The 19,206-nt window shown below is 44.0% G+C and overlaps 1 protein-coding gene across 1 annotated transcript; it reads left to right on the top strand.

Moving 5' to 3' along the window:
- Positions 1-17,197: 17,197 nt before the first annotated feature.
- Positions 17,198-18,897, top strand: LOC147893695 (uncharacterized). The gene is made up of 4 exons (XM_087386346.1): positions 17,198-17,224; positions 17,999-18,215; positions 18,440-18,573; positions 18,700-18,897. The coding sequence occupies exons 1-4, from the start codon at positions 17,198-17,200 to the stop codon at positions 18,895-18,897; spliced, it is 576 nt and encodes a 191-aa protein (XP_087242472.1).
- Positions 18,898-19,206: the final 309 nt, after the last annotated feature.

Raw genomic sequence — 19,206 nt, 5'->3', positions numbered from 1 at the left:
GGGCAGACACATAGAAAGTGCTCCTCTGTCTCAACCTTCCCCATCGGGCATACTCTACAAATCCTTTGCTCTCCCGGTATGCTTGCAGCTCTCCCTGCCTCGATCCTCAACTGATGTGACAGACTCTCCTATCCTCGAGATACTGTGGTCTGATGACTAGACCATACTCCAAGACCCTCAAGAAGTGGTCATGGTAGAACTGGATCTTGGTGGGGAATTTCTCTCCCCCCCCAAGCCCTAGATGTATGCCCTGCTCATAGGTTACTGTTGCAGTCCCCAACGCTGCCCGTATGCTGGTCCAGGAGGCGCATTGGATGCCACGCCATCAACATGCTGCTGCACGGGTTCCCTGCTAGGTAGGTGTGCTGCCTTTTTTCTTCCCCTACCCCCTATGGTCTTTTCCCCCCTTGTCCCCTCAAATCGGGGGCTCTCCCCATGCATCGAATGAGGTGTTCCATCTGCTCCCTGGGAAGCGCCTTCGTGAAGACATATGAGATGTCGTCGTTGGTCGGGCAATATATCAACTCTATGACTTCTTCATCGATGAGTTCTCGAAAAAAAGTGGTAATGGACCTCGATGTGCTTCGTCCATGCATGAAACATGGGATTGTTGGCGATCGCTATGCAACTCTGGTTGTCGCACATAACCGCAGTCGCATCTTCTTGGGCCACATTCATGTCCTCCAAGATCCACTTGAGCCATAATGCCTCACATGCTGTTGTACAGGTAGCCCTGTACTCCATCTCTGTAGATGAAAGGGCGACAATAGGTTGTTTCTTACTCATCCATGACACAGCTCCTGATGACAGCAAGAAACAATATCCATAGGTTGATCTCCGGGTATCAATGTCACCTACCCAATCACTATCATAGAAACCTCCCAACTCAATGCCTCTGGTGGTATAAGTGATGCCGTAGGTGCAGGTACCCTTCAAGTACCTTAGCGCCCACATACTCGTGTCCCAATGAGGCTTCTTGGGTGTGGCGGAGAACTAACAGAGCAATCCAACTGCGAAGGAAATGTCTGGTCGAGTATTGGTGAGGTAAAGCAAACTCCCCACCAAGCGTCGATATAGTGATGAATCAACCGAATGAGATGGATCACACACACTCAACTTCAAACCAGTTTCCATGGGAGTCACTGCTGCTTTGCAATTTTCCATCTCAAAGCGTTTGGGAAGTTCCGTGTAATACTTCTCCTGTGAACTGCTCTTTCCTTGCTTCACCTCAATCCTAAGAAAATAGTGAAGTATGCCTAAGTCAGTCATCTCAAACTCCTTCATAAGAAGTCTCTTGACCTGAGCAATCTTCTTTGTATGATCCTCAGTATAATGATGAGGTCATTGACATATAGAATCAATACGAGCCGCAAATCCCCCACCAAGCTCTGGGGGCCTGTTTCAGCCCGTATAAGGCCTTCTTCAGTTTGCAGAATTTTAATGGGGATCCTGGAGTCTGAAATCCTGGTGGTTGTGCCACATATACCTCCTCCTCCAAGTTAGCATTCAAAAAAGAAGACTTGACGTCCATCTGAAAAATAGGCCAACTATGATGAGCAGTCAAGGCAATGACTGTCCAAATAGTCACCATCCTAGCTGTAGGGGCGAAGGTCTCGTCGAAGTCAAGTCCATCTGACTCTGTATAGCCTTTCACCACCAATCTTGCTTTGTACTTGTCCAAGCTCCCATTTGACTTGAACTTAAGCTTGTACACCCATTTAGTCCGGATGACCTTCTGCTTGGTTGGTTTGGGCACTAAATCCCAGGTGTCATGTTTCAAAATGACATCCATCTCTGCCTTCATGGCTTCCTGCCATTCTGGTATATCCTCTGCTTCCTGGAAGGAATGGGGCTCTGCAAGTTGAGCTACCAAAGCGAAGTTCACAGAGGGAGTCTTCATGTTTCTTTGAGACTGCCACGCTTCGGAACTGCTCTCGGAAATGTTCGTGACCCGTGATTCTGCTAATGTCTTCAAATACCATTGAGGTAGCTTCTTCTTAGATGGAGGTGCTTTTGATGGAGTTGACTTGGGAGTTGGCTCCGGAATGGCATGCTCCTCCTCCTCCTCCTCCTCCTCCTCCTCCGGGTCTTCAGTCGGCTCCACCTCTCGGAGAGTGACTTTGGGTAGGGGAACGCTGGAAGTTCTGGAACCTCTTCTGCAGGCCGTTGCTCGATCTCTTCAAAGATCACATCCCTGCTGATAAGGATCTTCTTCTTGTCCGGTCCGAATAGGTGGTAGGCCTTGGACTCTTCGTTGTATCTCACAAAGATACAGCTTCGGCTATGGGGATCAAACTTTGTCCACTCATCTTTATGTACATGCACAAATGCTTTAGAACCGAAAACTCTGAGTGCTACCGACATGATTTGATCCATTTTGTACACAAAATGATCACATGAATAATTTTTAAACTATGGAACTAATAAATTATTGATCACCTTATGACCATGATGATGCTAACTAAATATGGATCACCTTCATTTGTCCTTGACCATGTATACACCTCTAGGATGGAGGGAGAAAACCAAGGACCCAAACTCTAAATGAGAAAAATCCATGGTCATAATTAAATATAGAGCTTGATAAGGTCCGGCTCTCATGAAACAAAGATAAGTATAAACTTTCTAAATATATAGAATTTTGACACTTTAACATGATAAATGTATTCATTCATATCATTCCGATCGTTTTGACTACAAACATGACCATATTCGGAGTTCGATTGACTAAGTTATGGCCCAAATAAAATTGGCAAGAGGAGCCTCTCAAGAGGCCGCGATATCGCGGCCTCTAGGGAGAATCCTCCTCCCATTATTTTTTTGCCTTGAAAACATACTTGAGCTGACTCATTAATGTGCTATTTGAATCTCTCTAAAACTCAATAGTGCATAAGTCCAAGATCTTTCATGTCGAACTCTATAGATAAGTCTTGTTTTAGCTTTCTGATGAAGCTATACTTGCTTCCGATCACAATCAAATCATCTATGTATGAAAGTGCAATAGTAATGTCTTCCCCTTGAACTTTGTAGTAGAAAATGGAAATTGCACAAGAAAAACACATACTTTGACCCCTTTCTTCCACCCCTCCGTCGTTGATCCTTGAAAAAAACATTTTCAAAAATTGTTGTTTGTCTATAAGACAATTGATTACTCACACAATATCATGGGTAGGACAACAACCGTAAGCAATGCATGCTACTTTTTGAACATAAAACATCACACTAGAATGTCAAAATTCCTCGCTCGAACGTCACCTTGCTCGAACGCAGTTGCTTGAATTCTGGTAATCCTCCTCCCTGCCCAATGCACCGACCTGCCAGTCCACCAAATGACCAAGCTGGGTCGGCCTTTGCTGGCTAATCTGGCCGGCTTGGGCCACAGGCCTATATAAGGGCCCATGAGCCCTGCTCATGGGCTGCTGTTGCAGTCCCCAACGTCGCCCGTATGCCGGTCTAGGAGGTGCATTGGATGTCGCACCATCAACATGCTGCTGCGTGAGTTCCCTGCCAAGTAGGTGTGCTGCCTTGTTCCTTCCCCTACCCCCTATGGTCTTCTTCCCCCTTGTCCCCTCAAATCGGGGGATCACGGGTGGGACAATGACCTTCTAACACTATCTCTACTAGCTCATCTCGGTATGTGAAGCTATGGTGACAGGACATTGCTCGCGAGGTATTGAAGATCATGACCTTGGTCTTCCCAAGGTTAACTGTCAAGTCTCTCTCGCTGCAGACCATTCTCTAGAGTGTGTAGGTGTTTCTGCAATCCCTCTGTTGAGGATGATATGAGGACTATGTCGTCTACGTACAACAATATATGTACCATCAGGTCAGCCACAGGTCAGCCAAGAGTGAACCCTCTCCACCTAGACGATCTATAAAGGATGTAATCTCATCGATATAGATCCCGAAGAGAGTTGGTGAGAGGGGGCAGCCTTGTTTCACTCCGATAGTGCTCTCAATCCGCTCTGATAGACCTCCCACGGCACATACTCTCCCTTTGACGAACTCATATAGACTCATAACCCCCAAAATCATGATCTATGGGAGCTGCAACTCCTGTAACCTCTTGATCAAGCGGGAATGTGGGACAGTATCAAATGCCTTACGAAAGTCTACAAAGCAAGTGTAGACTCTCTGGTGCCTGGACTTCGCCTCCTCAATGATAGCCCTCAAGGTGAAGATGTGGTCCAAGGTGGAGTGCTATCTCTGAAAGCCTGCCTACCCAAGAGCTTACTGCCCATGACCCTCTGTGTGGCTGCCGATCTCCCTCTCTAGTACCAACCCATATATCTTAGCCAAAGTGTGGCCAATCATAAGAGTATGGTAGTTCCCAGTTTCCATGGGATCACCTGTCTTGTGTATCTGTACTGGTCGAAAAGGCCGTGCCCTATGGAGACATCAATATTTCCAACCTGTGGTGCCCGTTGGGTCACTATGGTGGTAGTGCTCCAAGTTGGTGGGAAGCCATGGCATACGGCATGATTGAATGCCAGTGCATAGTCCCTCATGATCTAGTGATCTCCGATTATGAAGCCGGAGAAGGGCAGCCTGCACATTTTGTGCAGTAAACAAGTGACATGTAGTGAGTCTGGGCATAGAGGACATATCAGGTGGCGTCTGAAGCGGGACATCATAAAGGGAGCATGCATATGTGTGCCAAACAGCTGGATCTATGATGGGGATGGGCGGCTTCTGATAAGAGTCCCCAGCCCGTAGTAGGATCCCCTACGAGAAAGGATCAGATCACCTCATCCATCCTATGTATGAGAAAAGCCCGCTTCTTACACCATGTCAATCGGCGTGAGATCCGTTGTGCCTCTGGTGAGGTCAATGTCCCAGTGCTCACTCTCGTGTGAGGTGGGCTCTCATCTGCCTGCACTCATTGTCAAACGAGGGGTTTTCGAGCATCTTCCAGTCTGGGACACATACAGATCAAGTCGTGGGAAAGGATCTAGTGGCAGCCTACTGGCCAGGGGTTTGGCCCAACCTGGGGTCAATGGACTGAGTTGAAACTGAACTAGGTTAAGAAATACTGAAACTCAAATGAGCCGGACTATTGGATTGAGCCAAACTGTACTGAACTAAAATGAAATAAAAATCAGACTAGCAACCACATGTAGAAAGAAAGAAAGAAAGAAATTTTATTAGAGTCTTCGAAAGACCAATGGGTCTATGAGACTAAAAGAAAACCTGACACAAATCATAGTAAGGGTGGAGCTACTGAAACGAGCATCATCACCTGTGCTGAATCCTAAGTCTGATCATACATAATCAAATACATCTAGATGTAACAATGAAAAGAAAAGGACTGGAGCGGAGCGAAATCCTCCGTATGTCATGTCGCCCTGGCTGGTGCATAGCCAGTGATGGGACGTTGGCACCCGTCAAGGGGTGTTGTGCGTCTTGATCTCCTGGACGAGGCTCGATGCAAGACCAAAGCCATCGTGACTCCCATGGGATGTATCCCGGGTCTAAACAATCACGAGAGGTCCCCCAGAGTGATCTGTGTGTCCCCTCGATGTCTCGTGTGTCGTGCTGTGATCGTCGAGTCAGGGTCTCTGTCACGTCTGCGGCTAGAGACTGGACGATCAATGTCACTCGATGGGAAGAATTCTGTGATCCTGCTCTGAGAGGTGTCTGATGATGTGGCCAAGCCTCGTCCCCTGAGCAAGTACTCTTTGTGTCGGACCCCCTCGTGAATGAAGGCCGCGAGGCATCTCTGATTTGGGTAGGCGAGGAATCTAGAAAGGAGCCCGGAGCTGTCTCTGAAGAGGCATTGGTAGCGACCTCAGATCTCGTAGTACACTTGGTACCTTAAAATAAAATGCTCCTCCGACTCGACCTCCTGACAGTCGCACAATATGCATAAGCGATGCTCCCTAGGAATCCCCTCTGCTCTGCCGCTCTCTATGCGGAGGCGGTGTGATGATACCTGAAACTGTTCAATGGAGATCCGTAGTGAGTGAGGCATATGAAGCTCAATGTACCCCGATGGTGTGATGAATCCCTCCTCTGAAATACGAAGACAGTAATCTCTGTAGAAACTCAGCTTCACTGGAAGCTCCCTCGGCTCCGACCAGGTCCTAAAGGTGTGTAGCTGCAGGAGATTGATGAAAAGGAGGTATCCTATCGATGTGGAACCCTAGTCTCACAAACCATCTGTGAGTCTGTGCATACCAGCATCGCTCGTCTCCCTCTGCTACCAACCTCATGGAGGAATCGAGAGCCAACCATGGCAACCTTTGTCTCCCTGATGTGGAGTCCCCATATGATCTAACCCGGTGTAGATATATAATGATCTGAAAGGCTGCATCTAGCTGGAGTGGAGAAGCACCAAACTCTGCCTGAATGATGTGGTGTGGTACAAACGGTTTCCCCTGGATCATCCGTGAGAGCATGAGGATCTGCAGGTGCTCCACCCATGTCCACTCTATCTCTGACATGTCAAGCCCCCAACAAGGGCTGCCATACATACCGGCTAGTCGGACCAAGGAGTCGAAGAGAAGAGCCTTGGTCTGAGGGTCCTGGAAGTGGGAGTGAAAGCATTGTCTCTCTAGCCGAGCCAGTGAGGCGTATCCCCTGCTAGTCTGGCCTGCATCGCTGGTCTCATCGTGAAGATCGGGCCGGAGAAGATGACCCCCAAGTAAGTGTATGAGGATACGATCTCAACTGGTGACCCACCGAAAGTAAAAGTAAATTGCTTCCATTGCATGTTTGCTCGAGAGGTATTAAAGATCATGACCTTGGTCTTGCCAAGGTTGACCTCCAAATCATGGGATAAACAAAAGGCATGCAGTGCATCCAGGTGTCACTGGAGCCCCTCGGGTGTGGACGACAAGGGTGCCACGTCATTTGCATAAAGAAGAATCCTAATGATGATCCCGACAAGTGAGCGACCAGTCCCTCTGAACCCCCCCATGAAAGTCTCAAGCTCATCGATGTAGAGGCCAAACAGGGTCGGTGATAAGGGACAACCCTGTTTGACCCCTATGGTACTCAAGATCTCATGTGTCCAACCTGTGCATGTCCGAACTCGGCCTGAGACTCTCTCATACAGTGCCATGACTGCCGAGATGATCTCTTGATCAAATCCCAGTGTCTGTAGGCGTGTGATGAGACGAGCTCGAGGTACTGTGTCAAAGGCTTTGCGAAAATCCACAAAGCAGCAATATACCCTCTCCTTCCGTGATCTGGCCTCCTCAATGACACTCTTGAGTATGACTATGTGATCCATAGTCCCATGGTCTTGCCTGAAACCGGCCTGACCCTCTGCTCTAAGCCCTCTCATCTTTGCGAACAGGCTATCCGACGCATCCAATACAGCTGCATAGATCTTGGACATCACATGTCCAATCATGATAGTCCTGTAGTTACTGGGGTCCATGGGATCCCCTGCCTTGTGGATGGGGGTGATGGTGTTGAATGTCCAAGTGCGGGGGAATCCAAGGCAAACAGCATCATTGAATAGTTTTGCTAGGATCGGGGCTAACGTGTCGATCCCATATGCGATAAACTCAGTGCATAGCCCCTCGTGATCCTTAGCTCGGCCATTGTGCAGTTTCAATGTCACATCCTTGACTTCAAACCTTAGGACCCAAAAAATTGAAGGAGACTTGGAGGCGAGACGAAACAAAATGAGTCAATGTTGTGGTAGCGGCTCTGTTGTAGGCAAGCGACCAAGCGGACGAGCGACTAGTGCTAGGGCTACACACACACACACACACACACAAATTTGTATTAACATCTTATGGAGGCCTCGCGGGCCTATGAGACAAAGTACAATTAACAAAGTAACTTATATAAGCCACTGCAGGCTGAAGCAAAGTCCTCACTAACACCCTTGTTGAGTGCTAAGATAAGTTAATAATCTCAAAAACTCAAAAAATCAGAGATGCAATGCTGGTGCTTTAAATTCATATCCGGAGATCATGGTGGCTTTTCGATGAGACGCGAAGATGTCACATATCTGCGTCTTTGGGAAGCCTCGCGGCCCTATGAGACCACGTACAATCAAAGAGTGACTCATACAAGCCTTGCGGGCTGAGGCAAAGGGCTTGCTAAGGCCCTTGCTGAGTGCTATGCGAATAATCTCAATACTCAAACTAAAACCAGCCTTAGAACAATAACATGCAATCACAATTAACTTAACTCAGCAATCAGCAAATAAAGCCACAGCAAAGGGAGCTAGATTGTCCCTGTACCAAAACAAAGACACAGATTGGCCCCAAACTTGATGCCCATTTCTTAATTAACTGGAAAATTCTACAACCAAGCTACACAAAGATTACAATCCCTCTTGCATCACGGGCATTCCACAACCCATTTGACATAATCAATAAATGTATTTCCTCTAATGATTATTGCTCTCTCCAATCCTGCTAGTAGGCATTCAATACTCATCCAGATTCTTGGACCCTATCCCAAAAACTGTTATTAGCAATCACACTTGACCACTCAGTCCCCCACAGTTGAATACGAGTGTCCACTTGTCCACCAACCCACCCAGGACATGGAGAGAACAAGCATACATAGCCAGCAACAACGAAACATGAATGGAGAGGGAGTGGCACTCTGCTTCGACAAGGCACACAACCAAAGGATAGCATGCGACCATAACTCCGGCCTATCCACCCGTTAGCATGAAGTCAGTCCCAACCCCTAGCCAAAACTCGTGTGATACCTCACAGAGTCCCTGCTCTGTGTATCACCAAGAGCCACACCAAACGCTCCACCACGTCGTGCGATCCAAGGACAACTCCCGCACGATACCCCCCTAGAGCCCCCACTCCCTTCTCTGCTAAGAGCCATGCCAAGGGCCACTAACGTGAAGCTCTGTGTTTTGCCAAAAGCCATGCGACGTGTGGTACACTGATCAAGGAGGCCCCAAGATAGATATACTATCAGCAAGTAGTACCTCGGGTGAAGCATACAACAACCTCTGTTTGTACCAAAGCAATGGAGGTATTCTCTTGAACATTAGGCAATGCTCCAGATCTATGCTCTGGTGAGACCTGAAGGAGCTACAACCACAGTTGGCTTATGATAAAAACTTCTTGTTAAAGTTGCAACCACTATGGTGCATCTTCCAGATCACCCTCTTCCAGCCACTTTGCATGTAACAGTGAGTAGTTTTGAAACTTATCCAAGTAGCGATGGGAGACTTTATCTTTGACTTTCCTGTCTTTATGTGCCAATATCTGCTCCGGAACTTAAATCTCATCAAGTTCCTCAACCTATTGCTGCATCCCAGGAGGCATATCCTTCGGCACAACTCCCTAGAAAGGTTTGAGAAGACTCACATTGAAAAGCATTATGAATCCTCCAATATCAGTTAGCTGCAATCTGTAAGCTACATCATTGATGTGAAACTTGAAAAGGGCCATTGTATCTCATACTCAACTTGGGGAACAACATGTCTTTGCCCCTTCTATTTTTCAACCTTTATGGAAGCTGAAATTGAGCCTCAAAGGTTTGAGGATGCACAGGGACATCCTTCATGGCAGAAGGCCATGGAATCTGAAATTAGGTCCATTGAAAACAATGCCACATGGGATTTGGTTGGTAAAAATATTGTGGTGCGAAATGGATCTGGTTAAGTATCATTCTGATGGTACTGTGGAAAAATACAAGGCCCGTCTTGTTGCCAAGGGGTATGCTCAAGAAGATATGAGGAGACTTTTGCTACGGTAGCAAAAATAACTACAAGAGGGAATATGCATGTCACAGACAAAGTATGCTAAAGGTCTCTTGCATAAATTTAAGATGGAAGAAAGCAAACTTGTGACTACTTCGTTGGAGCCTTACCTATGCATGGTGTTGTTATAAGCAAACTCCACCAATGGCAAATACTGCTCCAATTGTGTCTTATGCTTAGACACATAGCATTTCAAAAGATCAAGCACATTGGAATTGTTGACTCTGTGCCAACATGAACTTATGAAGAAAGAGAAGGTGATACAACTTTGTGATACAACTTTGTGTTACAACTTCTAGACACAACTTTATGTTACGACTTTATGTAACAACTTTGTGTTACAACTTCTACATGAAGAGAGAGAATGTGTTACGACTTTGTGACACAACTTTGTGATACAACTTTGTGTAACAACTTTGTGATACAACTTTGTGACACAACTTTGTGTTACAACTTTGTGTAACAACTTTGTGTTACACAAAGTTGTATCACAAAGTTGTGTCACAAAGTCGTAACACATTCTCTCTCTTCATGTAGAAGTTGTAACACAAACTTGTAACACAAAGTTGTTACATAAAGTCGTAACATAAAGTTGTGTCTAGAAGTTGTAACACAAAGTTGTAACACAAAGTTGTATCACAAAGTTGTATCACCTTCTCTTTCTTCATAAGTTCATGTTGGCACAGAGTCAACAGGAATCAGCCTCTTCCAACAGCCCATCGGTTTGGATCTCTGTCACTTATGATAGATTGAGGCATGCCATGATACTTAAAGATATTCTGCATGAACAATCTAGGCATATGATCCGTTGTGATCTATCTCACCGGAATGAAATGGGCCTGCTTACTGGACGTACATATCACAGTCCATATGCCATCATTCCTTGTTGGTGTCCTAGGAAGATAAAAAATAAAATCCCTAGCAAAGCTCTCCCACTGTCTACCTGGAATAGGCAACGATGCAACAACCCAAGTGCCTTCTGTCGATCAAACTCGGCCTTCTGACAAATAATGCATGTCCTAACAAAAGCTTCTACATCCCATCTCAAAGCTAGCCAATAGAAAAATTGCTCCACTATCTTCATCGTGGCATCAATGCCTCTATGTCTTACATCCGGTGGAGAATGACTCTATCAAAACCTTAGGCCTCAACTACTTTGTGACACAAAGATGACCATGCATCATAACAAAACCATCTCTGAGAGTATAATTATCATGACACTGACCATTAGACGACCCTCATCCTCTGCATACTGGTCCTTCATTGCATCCAACTCATGGTCGTATGCAACAAATATTGTTGAAACCTACGGCTTCCTTGACAATGCATCAACTACAACATTCTTTTTGCCCTCCACCACACTTTATGAAATTGAAACATGGATAAGAAATTGGCCCAATGCATATGCTTCTTGAATAACTTAGACTGAGTAAGGAAATATCTCAAGGTTTGATGATCTGTCTACACAGTGAAATCAATCCCTAGCAGCAGCTAATGCTTCCATGTAGAAAGAGCATGAATTACAACTAACAACTCTTTCTCATAGACCTGCAAATTCCTTTCAGCATCCTGCAAAACTCTACTTTCATAGGCAACAACTTGTCCATTCTGCATAAGTTCCCACATGCATCACACTAAACAACAAAATCTTTTTGGAGATCTAGCAAGATCAACACGGGGTCCAAAGTAAGCTTTTCTTCAGCTTCTCAATACTTCAATTTCATTTTCAGCCTAAGTAAAATGACACTCCCTTCTTCTGCAATGCATGAAGGGCTAAGGCAATCTCAACAAGATGGCATATGAACCGTCTATACTATGAGCATAAACCCAAAAAAGTTGTGTACGTCATGCAAGGTCCTTAATTGTTGCCTCTATCTTAGCAGGATCCATACGCACTCTGTCTTTAGACACAATGTGCCTAAGAAAATGAATCTCAGATTTATGACTAGCCTATGATTTTTGAATTCTGCAAGCATTATTACCAAATGCTTCCTATGCTCTGCCTCATCCCATGAGAATACTATCATATCATCAATGAAAGTGCCCGTGTCCACAAAGGATCTGTGCTCCCGAAAGATTCTATCCATCATTCAGTTAAAAGAGACAAGAGCATTCGTGAATCCAAATGGAATAACCAAGAGCTCATACAACGCAAAAGTGGTTTCCTGAAAGCTATCTTGGACACATCTCAAAAAGCCAAATGCATATCTAATGATACCCGATCTTAAGTTCTATATGTCTGAAAATGCTTGATCCCTCCAATCGATCTAAAATATCATCAATTCTCAGAATCAGAAATCGATTCTTGATTGTTATGTTCAATGCGCAATAATCTAAGTACATTCACCATGAACCATTCCTTTTCTGGACCAACAAAACTAGTGAACAATAGGGAGATGAACTGGGCTGAATTAACCCCTTTTCTAATAATTCATTCACTTGGCTCATGATCTCTTCTTGTTGGAGTGCATTGACTCTATATGGTGTCTTGTTCGGTGGACTACTGCTTGGTACTACATCAATACGATGATCCTCTGGCCTTTTATTGGAAGTTCCCTGGGTAAAGAATCGAAAAAGCGTCCACTATTTATCCAGCACAGAAAAAATGAACTTTGCAAAAACTAAATACACAGAAAGATGATTTTTCATTACCAAGCAAATAGCAAAAGCAGATACGATAGGGACTGACTCTCCCTCTCCCTTAAGTTTGACATCCAAAACATGAGTCTTTCCCCTATGCATCAAGGTGATCTTCCGATTATAGGTATCCACCATAGCACAAACTATGACACCACGGCATGCCCAACAAAACATCACAACCCTCAAATGGCATGATATGGAACTTCTCACCGTCCACAAGAGTTTGCATGTGCAAGCAGAGGTTTCCAATGATTAGCATAATTGGTGTACTAAATCCAAGACAAGCCAAGCCTACCTCACTCATGGGCCCCATCTCTTCTGCACAGATTCCAACTTGCCTGCTTACTTAAGGGAAATAAAGTTTGCACGAGCCCCTGGATCAAAGAAGATCAAAGAAATCATCTCTCTCACCTTGCCCCATGCTAGGCATAACTCTGTAGCATCCCCGTTTGGTCAAAGACTAGAGTAACCAATATGCCATAGTTGATTGACAATGCAACTACAACAAATGCATTGTTGCTTGGAAAGACTAGTGGATACAAGAGCAATAGGATGGATAATCTTAAGAAAGCACGAATGCATTGTTGCTTGGGACAACTAGTGGATACAAGAGCAGTAGGATGGATAATCTTAAGAAAGCACGAATGCCAAGGTATGTTCGTAAGACTCCTTTTGTTGTAGGAAAGAAAAGTGATAAGCCAAGCTCTAACTAGCTATCACGTGAAGAAAGAAAAGCATTGATGGATGCCCATAAATGATTTCATTGCAAAGAAGAGGGGCATGAAGCGCATGATTGTCCTAAACGCAAATTGAGGGACAAAGCTGATGATAAGGGTGATCAGAAAGGCAAGAAGCCTAAGCCCATTGTATCCCTGATGTCGTTGGTGAGCAAGGTGATCTCTTACTTCTTTAGGCAGCCCACAACAGTACTTCTCAATTTGCTCCGATAAAGGCACATGCCAATAAGAGCTAACGGGCAACAAAGCCTCCCAAAACTTTTTGTTACACTCTTCCAAATTATGGTAGTTGGTTGCATCCGAATTCTGCCAAGCTCTCATTACATCCACCGCGAATGTAATAGTTAGCCAAGCAAGCTGAAAATATCTATTTAAATTGAACCTAAGAATTTGGTGCTTTGTTTTTAAGTAACAAGTTTTTGTCCACCACTACAATGCATTTCCTTTGGGAAAGGTGGCTCCCTTGCACACTTTAGAAGACCCAATGAAGTTACCTCGTGAAAAGGTGGCATCAAACTATTGGACAAAAGTCAAAGCTTTCCGTCTATCATGTGCTCCATTGAAGGTATCAAAGTTCACTGCTGCCCCACCTTCCTTAAAGTCCTTTGCCTTGCCTTTGGGTGTTAAATTATCATAAATAGGTGGCTGTAAAAATGGTACTTGCATAGCATTACCCACATTATGTCCAACATTGTCACTTCCCATAGCAGGATTTGCCAAACCAGCTCCAGTTCCTTGCATACCAAACATGCATCTAGGAGCTCCCAAATTGCCATTCATTCCAATTTGCAACCCTAGCTGCATACCAATATTTCCATACATTACATTATGCATTCTGGGCTGTATACCCCCAAGCATGATCAATTGCATACCTTGCATGCTAGGCTGAAAACCAGTTTCCAAGCATTCCAAGATTATCCACAACTTGACTAGAACACTAAACCACCACCAAAATATCCTGGATGCACTAAGGATTGGGGAATAGCTTTATGCCCCTAATTTGCAAGTTGAAAATTATTGCCTTGGTCATGCAAATCAACACCAGGACTATAGATAGACTGTTGCAATGGAGCACCATGTGCATTTGGCATAACTGATGCTTGTCCATTGAATGACATAGGACCATAAGGCTGCCTTTGAATCTCACTAGATTCCCTTGAATGTGAATGACTCTTTTTCTCCTTAGGCTTCGGCGGAGCATGCAAAAACTCAGTAAACCGTGGGTCTCAAGTAAGCTGCATTAGTTTTCCCACTGCACTAAGCAACTATGCCTTAACTATTACAATGGTCTACTCTGCATCATCAACCTCCTTAGACCCTTTGGACTGCAAAGCATTCACATCAAGCGCATTTATAGCTTGCTATCCATCAACATTCTCATCATCAAAAGAAGCCTCATCACACAATGATTGCCCATCTTGAGAGGATTGCAACTCCTCATCGCATCTTCATACTGTATGACACCTTTACTGAGTTGTCTTGGCTGTAACTCAATCACAGCAAATAGTACTTGCACCAGAGACAACCATAGGCTCACCTCCTTAGAAACGAAACCAGGAAACAGCCTTCAGTAACTACCAAAGGGCAGTAGAACAAAAACTTGCAATAACAATTAACTTAACAAATCCGCAAACAAAGTCACAACAAAGGGAGCTAGATTGTCCCTAGACCAAAACAAAGACATAGATTGGCCCCAAACCTTGGCACCAATTTCGGTATTTCGTTAATTGATTGGGAAACTCTACAACTAAGATTACAATCCCTCTTGCATCACGGGTATCCCACAACCAGTTTGACATCATCAATCCATGCATTTCCTCTACTGAATGCTGCTCTCTCTAATCCTGACATCAGGCATCCTAGAACCTTGACACCCAATCCCATAAATTTTTATTAGCAGTCACACTTGACACAATCCTAGAAACTGATATTAGCAGTCACACTTGACCACATAGTCCCCCACAGTTGAATACCAGTTTCCACTTGTCCACCACCAACCCGCCCAAGACATGGAGAGAACAAGCATACACAACCAGCAACAATGGAACATGAAGGAAGAGGGAGTGGTATTCTACTCTGGCGAGCCTGCAACCAAAGGATCCCACAGGATTTAAATACTCCGCTCACCGGCCAGTCAAGACATGCAACGAAGAAAGAGCCACAACTTGTGCGATATCTCAAGAGTCCCTACGCTGCGTCTAGCCAAGAGCCACGGCAAACACTCATCGGATCCCACGCAATACCCCCCTAGAGCCCTCGCTCCCTGCTCTGCCAAGAGCCACCGATGTGAAGCTCTGTGTTTTGCTAAAAAGCCATGCGACATGAAGATTTGGGTTTCGCCAAAAAACATGTGACGTGAAGACTCCAACACCCATCTGACCTGACTCCAACACCCATCTGACGTGAAGCTATAGCACCTTCATGAATTCAAGTTGGAACACGCATGCAACTAGAGGCTCCACAACGTGAAGCTTCGAATTGCCCTGCTCATTCCATTAACCACGACACCAAAAAAAAAAAAGAGAGGACACTTGGCAGCTTGGAGGAGGAGAGCTTGCAACGGGTCACAAAGAAGGAGCTCTTGGATGGAGGCTTGGATGGGGGAGGAGGTGGAAAGACAAGAGGCAGCTTTAGGGGCAAGGAGGAGATAGAAGGTCAATGGAATGGAGGAAATGGAAGGTTACCTTGGGGGGGAAGGAGGAGATGGAAGGTCTCAGAGCCATGGGTTAAGACTTACGCAAAATTTACGAATCAAAGATCCACCTTCAGATGGGGAGTGGTTGAGGATGGTCATGCATCTTTGCCCGTGCAAAGCATGGGTTCAGTACTCGTTCCAATAAGGCACATAGTGAACTCCTTGATTGGAATGCCTCCACATGGCATGTTTCCCTTGCCTCCCTTTTTACCTTGAAACATTTATTTCACCCCAAGGCACATTTAATTCCTTTGCCTATATAACTATCCAACGCCTTGCCCACATGCCCGTTGAAAGTATTCACATGTAAATTTCACAATTATTTAGTAAAAAATTCACGTCCTCGTGACACAAACACTCAAAAGTAGTGCTCAAAAAATACATATCTAGGTGCTATTTCAGTGGGACGCGAAGATGGCTAGTATTTATCTCGAGTCGTCTCTCGTTGTGGTGGCGGGGTACGTGATCTTCGTGATCTCTATGTCCGGTGGGCCATATCAAGAGTGACATCTCAGCTCGAACGGTCCCCTCCTGAGGAGATCTGAAATTGGTCGAACCTCCATCATGCATGCCCTAGTCACCCTCTGCATCGTGCAGGGTCTGAATCAGCTGATTTGCATTGTCTCTTCTCATTGATCCACTCTGCTCTCATGTTAGCTATCTCCTCCTCTACTCTACTATGTCCCGAGGTTTAACTTGAATGCACAGGAAAATGTGACATGTAGCTTTGTCTGATCTCTCGCTATCTCTTGTTGTGCTATCACCTCTTGTTGTCTAATCTACCACAATAGGCTCTCTCTGTGGCACCACATCCCCATCAGATTGAGGCCAATGCAAACCTGGTCATGAAAGTGAATCAGTTGGGAGAGTGGCCCAAAACCCTGGCCCTCCTAAAAGAGACAGTGGTACTGTCTTCAGATCTCATAGTAGACTAGGCAAGCATATAGGTAAGTGCTCATTTGTCTCTACCTCTACTAGTGTGCATAGCCTGCAAATATGATACTCTCTAGGCATGCCCGTGGCTCTCCTTGCCTCGATCCTCAGCTGATGAGATGAGGCCTACATCTGTGCAATGGTCATTGGTGATCCTCAATGTGTGGGAGACCCATCTATCCTCCAAATACTGAGGTATGATAATCACTCCGTTCTCTGATACTCTCAAGAAGTGATCATGAGAAATGGATCTTGGTAGGGAACTCCTAGTTCCCCCCAATGTTTTGTGACATATAGAGGTAGAGTACATCCAATCCTATGATAAGGTTAAACATCACAATGCAAACTACAACTTAGTGTTATATATCTAGGTGAAATATATTTAAAAAAGCATTGACCTTATGATGGTCGTCCACAAGCTTGGAAACCTTCAAGTCCATTGTGCATATCGATGATTGGCCACTAAGGCATTTCCACGGATGTCATGCTCATGCAGCAATGGGTTTAGGAGAAGCATTTATGATGGTAATCCACAAGGTTGGAAACCTTAAACTCCAACGGGAATAGTAGTGACTAGCCAATCTGGCATCCCTGCCGATGTTATGATCATCCAACAATGGGTTTAGAAGTATGCATTTATATGAAGGATTTTGTATGTAGTTTTTGTTAGCACTCTAGAGGTTGCAAAATACAAAGATTGTGAGAATCCACTTCAAATGTTGAAGAGGATACAAGCAAAAGGGGTGCTCAAAGGGCTAGAATGATAGCTCTAAAGACAACTCAATTATTGAATGCTGTAAGTGAGAAATAATACATGAGGGATATTGTGATTCTTATAAAGTCATTTTTCTTGTTAAAGTTGACCAAGTCGGGCTTGTTGAACTCAGGTGTTGATCAAGTCAATGAAAGTTAATCTTTGACTTCTTGGCTAAAAAATCAACACATTGATTTTCAACTTTGCATGTTTCTAGGTTCTAACATGTTTTTCATGTTTATAGCCTTTCTTAGATGGTTCTAAGTCCAAAATTCATCCTTGGGATGTACTCCTTGACCTCTAATGAATATAGCATGGACCAACAATGAAAATATTTAAAAAAAACTAGAGAAATTTATGTCACACATTTTTTTTAAAATATGATAGTGTGAATGTGTGTGTGTGTGTGTGTGTGTGTGTGTGTTGTGTGCATGCTTGCATCCACATGCTCACCCATAATGCTTGCATTAAATGAGAGAGAGAGAGAGAGAGAGAGAGAGAGAGAGAGAGAGAGTTCTAATTTGACCATATGGTGGCTTGTAAAGACATGGAGTGGTGAATTAGTTGAGCATATTCCACACGGTCAAGGTGTCGCTCATTACTTAAACAAAGATTCTTATGAAGGTTGGTATGAGGGTGGAAAAAAACAAGGACAAGGCATTTATAAGTTTGCCAATGGTGCCGAGTATGAGGGGAATTATGTTGACAATTTGAAAGAAGGCCAAGGTGTTATGAGACATCCCGACAAAAGCTCGTACAATGGTTAGTTATTGTTTGTCTTATTAAATCTTGTGCTTGTTTTTAATGTTTAAGGTATATATGAATGATTAAGAACCATCATATAATGATTTTCAAGTGCAAGAAGATAAAATACATATTCCTAAAAAATCTTGACTTATTGTATTGGTCGTCTTGCTTATATGGTAGATTTGTCATGTCCCTATCTTTCAAATATTGATTATATTGTATGTTTCATTACATCATAGGATCTTGGAAGAATGGGAAAAGGAATGGATTTGGAACGTATGTTTACCCTAATGGTGACATGTATCAAGGAGCATGGAGTGAGCATAAAAAACATGGCATAGGGACATACTTCTTCAAAGGAAGCATGAGTCAGGTGAATATTGTGATACATTGTGTTCATTCCCTTTTGTGCATAATTTTTTAACAATAAATTTAAATTAAATGGCTCATTAAAAAATTAAAAATAAACATAACATGTATATGTATGCACTTAATGCAGTTTTGTGGAACTTGGACACAAGGAAATTTTGAGGCTGGAGAATGGATACTCCGAGATGGAAATTTATATGAAGGAAGTTTTTCATTAAATAAGCCTCAAGGTATAGGCAAGTACAAGTTCTCTAAGCTAAGCAATGTACTACATGGTGAATATGTCAATCAAAAGTGGATTTGTGGTCAATTTCTATCAATGTCTTAGAGTTGTGATACTATGTTGACACCAAATAAGCAAATATTGAAGCTTATTGAGCACCATTAATCAGGTGATCCATAATGAATACTTTTAGGAAAAATAGATTGTATAAAGCTACATAGCAATTTCTTATAGAATTTCAATGTAAATGTTATAACACTATGTAAAAGCACATGCATTCACGGGCACACACACACACACACACTCATCTATATACACATATCTATATTTTTATATCTATATGTGTATGCGAACTGTCGATCCCACTTTGCACGCATGTCCCCTTGCAAAGCATCAAGGAGCAAACCCATATGA

Source organism: Dipteris shenzhenensis, chromosome 15 (genome assembly GCF_047967505.1).
Source record: "Dipteris shenzhenensis isolate YYH24624 ecotype China chromosome 15, Dip_SZ_1.0, whole genome shotgun sequence".
NCBI classification, from domain to species: domain Eukaryota; kingdom Viridiplantae; phylum Streptophyta; class Polypodiopsida; order Gleicheniales; family Dipteridaceae; genus Dipteris; species Dipteris shenzhenensis.
This window is presented reverse-complemented; position numbering and strand designations above follow the sequence as displayed.

Bases quoted from the DNA above. Each gene is read 5' to 3' on its own strand.
- LOC147893695 (XM_087386346.1), top strand. From the start codon at position 17,198: ATGGGTTTAGGAGAAGCATTTATGATG. The intron at 17,225-17,998 runs GTAATCCACAAG...TGGCTTGTAAAG, and splicing joins TAGGAGAAGCATTTATGATG to ACATGGAGTGGTGAATTAGT. The intron at 18,574-18,699 runs GTGAATATTGTG...CACTTAATGCAG, and splicing joins TCAAAGGAAGCATGAGTCAG to TTTTGTGGAACTTGGACACA.